Source organism: Quercus robur, chromosome 8 (assembly GCF_932294415.1).
Source record: "Quercus robur chromosome 8, dhQueRobu3.1, whole genome shotgun sequence".
Taxonomy (NCBI): Eukaryota; Viridiplantae; Streptophyta; class Magnoliopsida; order Fagales; family Fagaceae; genus Quercus; species Quercus robur.
Genome location: NC_065541.1, coordinates 51556690 through 51566461, shown reverse-complemented (window position 1 = coordinate 51566461; position 9772 = coordinate 51556690). Strand labels below are relative to the sequence as shown.

At 35.0% G+C, this 9772-nt stretch overlaps 1 protein-coding gene across 1 annotated transcript; it reads right to left on the bottom strand.

Moving 5' to 3' along the window:
* Positions 1-2409: 2409 nt before the first annotated feature.
* On the bottom strand, positions 2410-8984 carry LOC126696921 (beta-amylase 2, chloroplastic). Its single transcript, XM_050393680.1, has 9 exons — positions 8504-8984; positions 7709-7786; positions 7266-7469; positions 6238-6432; positions 5689-5853; positions 5158-5418; positions 4823-5041; positions 4016-4235; positions 2410-2730 (listed from the first exon to the last, which is right to left on the bottom strand). The coding sequence occupies exons 1-9, from the start codon at positions 8774-8776 to the stop codon at positions 2648-2650; spliced, it is 1698 nt and encodes a 565-aa protein (XP_050249637.1). The 5' UTR covers positions 8777-8984; the 3' UTR covers positions 2410-2647.
* Between the last annotated feature and the right edge of the window lie 788 nt (positions 8985-9772).

Below are 9772 nucleotides of genomic sequence, written 5' to 3'. Positions count from 1 at the left end.
TATAATTTGAATCTCTTATAATAAAAAAAAAAAAAAAATTGAACCCTATAATTGTGATTGTTTTTAATTATACCCGTACATATGCACGAGGCTATACACTAATTTTTATAATGATAAGACAATGGTAATTGTAGGGGATGTCTACACCAAATGGGTCGTGGGCCAAGGAGGGACTATTGGAGCAACAACATAAAAGGGATGGACTTGGCCCAAGCCTTAACATTTTAAGCTCAAGGATCGAGGAGGGTTGTAGAATGACTCTAGTATCCCTTTGAGGTAAGCTAAGATTCCTTCAGTTGAGAAAAATGTCAACAATATAGCTGAGGATAGGAGCTCGGCCCAGAATTCTTGCCAAGGACACCGAAAAAATGACATAGAGCCTAAAACAATAGTCTCTCTACATTAATTAGATGTTCATAGCTAATGTCAGCCACATTGAATGATGAATGACCTACAAAGTAAGAACACCCTCAAAAGTCTTCCTTCATGATCACAAAGTAAAGGAAGAAGTGTTTGATGGAACTAGTCCCCTCTGACATCTAACAAGATAATGAACAACTAGAAAGGGAGGAACCGAGAGGATAAAAGGAAGACCTGACCCTAAGCAAAGGGGATTTTAGTTTTAGAGAGAGAGAGAGAGAGAGAGAGAGAGAGAGAGAGAGAGAGAGAGAGAGAGAGAGAGAGAGAGAGAGAGAGAGAGAGAGAACCTTGCAATAGTCTAAGCAATTGTTGTACATCTAGGTTTTTTTTTAGTGAAATACGGTCAATTAGTTTATCTTGATCTTCAATCCTCCCATTGTAGATTACCTTCTCATTTCTTACAAATTAGTTGTGTTGATTAGATTCATTGGATTTGTTCTTCATTCTTGGTGTTTTTGACCCCCACAATAATATTAGTCGAATTTGTAAGTTATAGATGAGATTTGAATGCTTCAAAATCTTTAAAAGTATAAGGAAACTTTTAATTACATTTTTTATTAATTCAAACAAAATAAACGAGAAGTTATACATTTCAAATTACAATTATGAATATATATATATATATATATATATATATATATATATATATTTCAAAATTCCTCATATAAACAAAGCTTTCTGAAGAAATTAGATTGTTCTTGTGGTCCTTTATGAAGAAATTATATTATTCTAGTGGTCCTTTTTGAAGAAATTATACTTGTGGGTGCCCGAGGACCGAGGATGAAGCTAAAAGGTCACAGCATTGGCCCGAGGAGCAAGGATGAAGTTGAGAGGTCACAGCATTGACGTGGAAATGCTGCCAGCCACAGGCCCAAGGAAGGAAGCCACCTGAGGAGGAGAAAAAATGAATCATGGTACTCTGTGGTATTTTAAGTGGGAGCTAGGATCTAAAAAGAGTGGAAGTCATTGGGCAGTAGGGAAGCTTCTGGCCTGGTGTTGCCTATTGCATCCGCATTAAATGGTAGACAACAATTTTATCAGCCGCATTGATGAAGAATGACCTGAACAGTGTAAGCCATAGCTAAGTAGACTCCTTCCACCATCTTCTTCAAATGTGAAAGGTAACAAGTGTCAAAAAAGGAAGGAAGTTAGGTAGAAATGGATGGTGGAGATGTGATGGAGGTAGATATATATAAGAAAATGGGAGAGCATTGGAAAAGAGATCGAAAAAAGAGAAAAGAAATTAGAAGGAAGAACATTGAGAGAAGAGAGTGAACAGTATTACTTTTATACAAACTTAGTCTCCTCGAGATAACTTGTGGAGAGAGGGATAGCCATTTATTCCTTAATATAAACCTTATTTTTCCTAGTTGCTGTCCTCGAGTTAAGCCCTCTGTTATTGTTCGTTCCCTCCTCTTACAAATTCTATTGATTTGGGCCAGGGTTGAAAGGCACGACCCACTACTCTAAGTGGGCTTGGACCACATTTTTTTGGCCCCTACAATACTATTCTTGTGGTGGACCACGTAACTTGTCCAGTATTTCACTAATTTATTTCCTTATAAATCTACAGTTCATTTAATTTTGAACTTTTTTTTTTTGGCGTAATTTTCAAAGCACATTACTTTGTGCGAATTAGAACAATATTTTTTTTTTTTGAAATCACTAACTTGAAAACCTAAGGCTAACGAGCCTTGTAGGCTTGTATTAGGAGAAACAATGTTCAAATCCCCTTTCCGAATATTAGTCATGCCAATGATGCCATCCAACCGAAGATGGAATCATGATATCAAAACTTTTGCATCGTGTTTCAGGACATCTCTTATAAAGAATGGTTCGAGATTTGTTCCTACTTGACATCCATTAAAATTACAAGTGGATTATTGATTATCCAAATTTGTGCAAAACATGTCTCTTAGAAAGCACGGTTCTAGATTTATTCCTACTTGACATCCATTAAAATTACATGTTGAATATTGTTTATCAAAATTTGTGCAATACGCATGGTCCTTGTTACGAGTACAACTACCAAGCATAGTGTAATAAGAGAAGCATTCGGCTAATTCAGTACATATTTTTTTTTTTACGGTCTGTTATGTTATTGAGAAATTCAAACTTCAAGAGATATGTATTATTGAGAATTTAAACACACATGTAGGAAGCTTAAGAGTTCACATTATTACTGTCTGGATTTATGTACGCCGTGAAATTTATCCACATCTTTCCCCTAAGCAGCAACTTGGTCATCTATACCTTGAAGTTTAGTTTGTTTTTTGTTTGAATTAGCTTGAAGATCAGAAACTGCTTTCCCTGCAAGTGAAAATGAGACAAGGGCAACTTTCAAATCTCCAAGCGCATTATGATAATTTATGTTTTTGTAGCTACAACCACATGCTCCAGATCATGTCAGTTAGTGACCTCAAATTAACTCCCATAACTACAAGCACCAATGAAAAACTCTCATTCATACAAGGACATTACATTCTACATGTTCATGATTTAGACAATGGAGGAACCTATTGACGCTTCCATTTGCGTAAGAATAATATTGAACTGATTAAGAATTATGGCATGTCGATGTCATTGATATGCCAGGTCAAGAGGGATTTCAAGTAAGACTGGAAGGCAGTTGGAGTCATAGCAAATCTAAAAGGGCCAGAAATTATAAGACTGTCTATAAAGAACAGTTCAGAATGCTGCTCACTTATACTGACATATCATAAAATTTGAATTATTTTTTCCAGCAAAAAATAGATAAATAAAATTTGAAGTATTTTAGCACCTAAGACCCCTAATTTGGAATCCATTTAAAATAGTCTGACTTCAACTGTAGTTGATACTTTACAAACAATGAAGATTCACAAGTTAAAATAATGGTATTAAGTTTTACTGCCTTCAGCTAAGCCTTGGGCACAGTAGTGACTGGCGAGAAAGGTTCAGACACGAAAATCAATCATTACGAACAACTCATTTGCAACAAAGAATATACTACACCAATAAGGAGTCAAAAGGTTCATAGAAGGTGCTATACAAGTTAAAAGCAGAAGTTTATCGAGGTTTGAAACATGCATAAAACCTGAAAATATTGCCCCAGTTTTAGTTGACGGCATGGCATGTTTCAAGGAGTGATATGGTCCCATTGAAGGTGCTATACAGGTTCAAAGCAAAAGAAGTTCATTGGGGTCTGAAAACATGCATGATACCAAAAATAACGTCCTAACCTTAGTTGACTGCAAGTAATGATTAGAGTTTGTGACACAAACTATGTGGGAAAAAACTTTGCTGAATAAGGCTAACCTAATTGGGCTAGCCCATCCATTAATACCATCATGCTGTATCATTGCTAAAAGCTTAGTGATCAGGAACCAGAAGTCATGAAGTCAGCTGCACAGATATTGCCAAATCAAGGCCTCTCTTACAAGGCCTCTTTTACAAAGGTAATAGTCTAGTCTTCCAGGAATCCAGAATGGATGCATTGCATGTCTTAGAAATGGGCTTGCTAAGGGTAAGACTTACCAAACACAAAAGGACTAATGATACACTGAGAAGGACTAATGACATTCAAATAGAAGAGAGACAACAGGGTAAGGCTTACCGTGCATTCGCTTAACAAATCGTTCAAGCTCCATGAAGTTGTGGCTCTCCATGAGAACTGGGCTGAGCCTGAGGTAGGTGAAGGCAGATAAATGCCTCCCATCTGGATCATTCCGGGGTTTGGCATTTTCCAGTATTTTATTGTAGCCCTCTCTATCATAGCAAGGCAGAGCATTCTCACTAGCAACTGGAATGCAGACATCCCATGCAGCATTTAGCACCTGGAATTAAGTATAGCGTGTTAACAGTTAAACTATTCAAAGCTTTACTTAACATAAACTACTAACATGCAGACCAGAAATGAATCTGGGGCAGATACATCATCTCAATTGACTTGGTTGTTAAATATGCATTGCACACTCCACTGAGTTGTACTTAGTTAAATCTGAAGTTAAACCCTAATCAGGTTTTGTTAATATTGTAATTCAGAAGGAATACCACGACCAGTAACACTGTCTATAAAACATGAGGCCAAATCACCAGTGGTCAGTTGATAAAGAAAACAAACAAGATATGCCAACTGGCATGATGATCCAGCTCAAACTGAAAGAACTTGTGGTATCAACACAGATAACATTGAATAAGATTAGCATTTGGGTAGAAATGATTTCAAAGAACCTGATCAAAGACATTTTATACTCAAAACACGACATTTTTATTGAAATAAGTTCATCGTTTTTGTTCAATGCCCCATTCTAAGAACCAACATTCTCCACATTGAGCTAAAGATGCATTCAATATTCTTATGACCACACACTACTATACAAACTAAGTACAGAACAGAATACAAATTTCTGCACATGCCTACCTGCCAAACTAATCCCTCTGGGTCAGCAAGTGCTTCTGGAAAGTCCTCGTGCTGATCTAATGTGCGCAACTCAACGCAAGTGAAGTTAAGAGCAGCCCCATGCTTTTTTAACATTGCTGCAATTGGAGCATAACCATCACGATTTGCAGGGTTGTAAAACCCAGCAGTCAGCTCAGCAGCATGGCTGGCTGTCTTGTACCACCAATGTATACCTGATAGCTGCTCATCATTCAAAATAAGCAAAGGTTCTTTAATAATAAACATGATAAAGAAATAAATTTCTTATTCAATTAAAAGGAAAAAAGAAAGAAATTATTTCTACAAAAGTGACTCACCTTAGAAGCAATGCAAGTGCCTTCAAAAGCTAAATTGGCTAGCGCAAGTACACGATTGCCATGATCAACCAATACTTGAGAGTACCAGTTCAGGAAGAATTTGCCATAATAGCTATCATATTCACCTCCATCGCAAAAGAAACCAGTTTCATGTGGAGTGGAATTATAAGAACCTGCATTATCCGGTCCTCTGGCCCAATTTAAGTGTCCCCTTGCTTCTGCTGCTTTTGTAAGACTCTTCATCAAGTATTTATCATAACACTGAGCTGAAATAGGTCGTGTCAATGCACAGAAGAATTTAACATCTTCTATAAAATTAAATTAGAATGGTGATGGTGATGGTGATCGTGGAACAAGATCACGACTATAGAATATACAGAAGGAATTCTAAGAAACCAATTGGTGATGTAACCACTATCTATGGAGACTGGAGAGCCTCTCCAGTAACTAAAGACATTCTTTCTAAATCACCATTATTCACCATAAAAGAAAGGGGGGGGGGGGGGTGGTGGTGGAAACAAAGGAGAGTACCTGAAATTCACCGATACCAGGATATTTCCAACCATGCTTTGCAGTATAGGAAGGATACCTTAGCTCTCCACATGGTCCTAGTCCAACTTCAATTTCAGAGATGATTTTGTCCTCAAAAAACTCGTCAAATTCTACCCGAAAGCTTCTCATGTAGTCAAAGTAAACCTGAGTTATTTTTATAACAAAACAAAACACTATATCTTAAATCTTGTGAATTATACATCGAACAACACAATTATTTTTAACAAATCTACTGTCTCAATAATAAAAATTTCAAATTTATCTGTAAATTTAATTATAGAAAACAATTCTTAGATTATATAAGGTTACTTTCCTAAACTGGAATTCTATAGTTAGATGTGTGCATGTGTGTGTTGAACAAATGAAAAAATAAATACTATGTTTCCTGAAAAGTTAGAAATAGTACATTTGTTAACTTTTAAGACTTTTTTTTTTTTTTTTTTTTTAATCTTAACATGAAACAGGAAAATCTGCAATTCAGAAGATGAATATTTAATATAGCTTAGCAATCATTTTCAAATGCAATACCTCAACGGCAGTTCGGCCTTTTAAAACCCGTTCCTTATCAATTCCCCATGAGAGGCAATCAGAATTGCGCCTTCCGTCTCTATCAGTGAAATATATGTCAGGATTGCTGTGACCAATTTCTGTTACCCAACGAGGGAGTGGGATATGTACATCATCACCAACATTACCTCCACATTCATGAAATGACATTACAACCTGAACCCATTTTGTATTAAGAAATTGGAAATCAGGTCCAGCATGAGGTTTTTCAAAAGAGAAATAGCAGAGAATAATCCTCATGAAAATTATATATATTTTTAATAATAATAAATTGATAGTTGGGGGTGGGGAGATTTGAACTCTAAATGTCTCATTTGAAAATATCAGGAAGTGCCAGTTAAGCTACAAGGCTCTTGGTCCCATGAAAATTATTTTAATTCTGACTTTGATATCAAGCTTATCAATGGTTATCAATAATAATATTAAAACAAGTTTTTTTGAACATAAACATTTTATCTGTTTGTTTGTTGAAAATTATGTCAATTTCTATTAAAATAATTCTTGTCGTGTTAATTTCTTTGGGTATCTTCAGCATATTGTCATGGATTTGTTTTCTTCCTCTAAACAAACCCCTGCATAAAGACCCCATTGAAGAGAGAGAGAGAGAGAGTCCATAGTACGTTGAGATTTGGGTAGCCATCCTTGTAGTCTTCTTAGTTCCAAATTAAAAAAATTCCACATTTTTGTATGTAAGTACATATATCTAACTGTGGAAATTTGACACCTAAATCAGCACATTACACTCCTCAGGTCATAGATGAGATTTAACTTGCTTATATGCTTGATGTAAATCTTGATGCAAATGAACATGTTCAGGTTGCAGTCACCTAACAACATCTTGTGATACATTACCATTTCACTAGAACACTTAATAACACTCACTTCCCTAAACAGGGTAAGCAGAGAAACATTTTACATGCCCCAAAGTGCAGATGTAATGATGTAAAAAGCTTGAACAAGCAGATCAACATATATTACATACTACTCACCTGTAACTTGAGCTTCAGGTCACGCACAATCTGAAAGAGTCTTCTGTAGCCACTCCAATTATATACCTGGGGAGCATTTGCCTCTACGATTCCCCACCAGCAATCAATCATAATACCATCAACGTTAACTGACTTCAAGATCCTTAGCTGATCCACAAGACCTTCTGGATCAACCAACTCGCAATTCATACTTACGACACCCAGCTGCCACTCCCACCATTGGAATTCATAAGAATGACTTACAATACTATATAGCCATTACTGGCAATTAAGTAATAGTAATGAGAAAGAATGCAAAATTTTAATAGTTAAGCAAGGATTCTGTGCAAAGTGATTTCTGCAAAATGAGTTACTCTCCGAAACTCTGTAAACTGTAAAGTGAAAGTTAGCAAAGTCACACATCAATACATCCAGTTAAAGAAGAGTAGAATTATAAGACTCACGGGTAGCATCACATATATGGGAACATAAGGAGTGTCAGTAAAGTCACGCTCCTGCAACTTTTGCGGTGTGCTTACAACCTATCAAAAGAAAAGGGAAGGAAAAAAAATGGCATGAGAATCATCATTAAAAGCAATCCAACAAAATCTCAACAAGGCCATCAACTACTTCTAAATCGCAATTTCTTACTTGTTTGTCTTCCAATGGTTTATATAACCACTTCATTGTTCGTTCATCTCAGCATTAGTCTTTTTATTATTGCTATTAATTTTTATTTTGTTTTTTCATTTCTACAATTAAGTTCATCAATATTCACTACCATTCTAAAATTGCATTTGAAAAGATCCACAGGCCTAACCATTTCTTTACCCTTTTTGAAACATAGACATATTAACACACCTCTTTCACACAACCCATTTTTTCTAACTTACAAAGAGAGCTCATCCACTTTCATTAACAGAGAAAAACTATGCAAAAATACCATAAATTGTAATATGTAAATAATATAAATCCAATACAATAACATATAAATCCACCAAATTTTCGCAACACTTTCCCAAAAAATCATAAATGGTAACTTGATATTGGTTTTAATTTAAATTTACCGCTTAAATTACTTTTTTTTTTACCTACAATAACAAAAACTTGCCAGTTAGAATTGGTTGTGAAAATGTTGGGGAAATCTAATCACAAAACCAAGAATCTCAAACAACTAAAAAAAAGAATCTAAAATCGGAAGCTCAAAAGTATATGATTCATTATATAAATATTGAAAGATAGAAAAATGATAGAGTTACCTGATCGTCGTCAACAGAATCAGTGACAGGATGATAATCCTCAGTTTTCTCTCCTCTGTCTCTCGCCAAGGCCCAAGCTCGAGAACGAGCGCTAGACGATACAAAGAAACCCGAGCTCAAGCTGCACAAATTGAAGTTCACCGAGCTCCGAAACCCTAAGGAAACTCTCGGAGTTTTAGTGTTTTTCGACGACGAAGCTGTTGTTGGAGTAGTAGTAAAAGATGCATTGAAAGGTCTGAGGCTATGGAGGAACTGAATCGACGAAATCGCCATTTTTACTTACTACTTTTTTTTTTTTCAGAGTTCTTGTGAGAAGTTGGAAATGGAAAACACTTTCCGAAACTCGGTAAACTGTAATGTGAAAGTTCTACTCGAAGCTGCTGACATTAGTAGGTATTAAATTGCTTCGCCTTTAATTTCGCGCATTTTCTTTTTCTGGGGAACCAAACAGATAGCTAAGAAAAGTGGCGCGCAAGGGAACTCGTGAAGATGAGCTATAGATCCGAGATTACACGTATTTTTATAGTACTAGTCTCATGCACGCGCATAGCGCGTGCTTTCACATTTTTTGTAATTTTTTTTTTTTTAATATCTACTTTGGAATACCCTTTCTCTTCTAAATAAATGACTTTGTTTGGATTTTTAATTTTTATTCTTTGTATTTTTAACCATGTGTCAAAAAAAAAAAATTTTGGTCATTAATTTGAGTTTTTTTAGAAGATTAAGTTGAATTCAGCCATAAAGATAGTTTTGAAAATAGTAAAAACTAAAAAGTATACACTAAGAATTGGCAACCACATATCAATTTAGATCATCACAAGACCCATAAGAAGTAATAAAGAAGAAGCATTTAGATCATCACAAGATACATGACAAGTAATAAAGAAGAAGATGATATTTGACTCGTGAGAAATGCTACATAAAAACAAAATTTGACAAATTTTTTCACACTGGAGTTGGTAAGTTTTTATTAATTTTTATTTGGACTCATCACTAATATCACTTTTTTACCTATCATTAACAATTTCTCGTATCAACAGTTGTCAAATTTTTTTTGTCAATTTTTTTTGTGTTTTTAGATTTTCTCTTTGACTTTTACCCATCATTAATATGTGCTTGACTTCAAGAAATAATAAGATTTTTTTTTTTTATAAAGAAAGGGAAAAGTTAATTGTCTATGAAATATTTTTAAAAACTTAAAAAAAAAAAAAAAAAAAAACTAACTTTCTTAACAGCTTTTTATATTTCCCAAAAAGTAGTATTAAAACT

What these genes read in the sequence shown, in the direction of transcription:
- LOC126696921 (XM_050393680.1), bottom strand. Translation starts at nt 8,776, where the DNA reads ATGGCGATTTCGTCGATTCAGTTCCTCCATAGCCTCAGACCTTTCAAT. An exon ending in ACCTGAAGCTCAAGTTACAG is followed by an intron (nt 6,433 to 7,265) that starts GTGAGTAGTATG and finishes AAATGGGTTCAG; the next exon opens with GTTGTAATGTCATTTCATGA. An exon ending in ATTTGTTAAGCGAATGCACG is followed by an intron (nt 2,731 to 4,015) that starts GTAAGCCTTACC and finishes TTTCACTTGCAG; the next exon opens with GGAAAGCAGTTTCTGATCTT.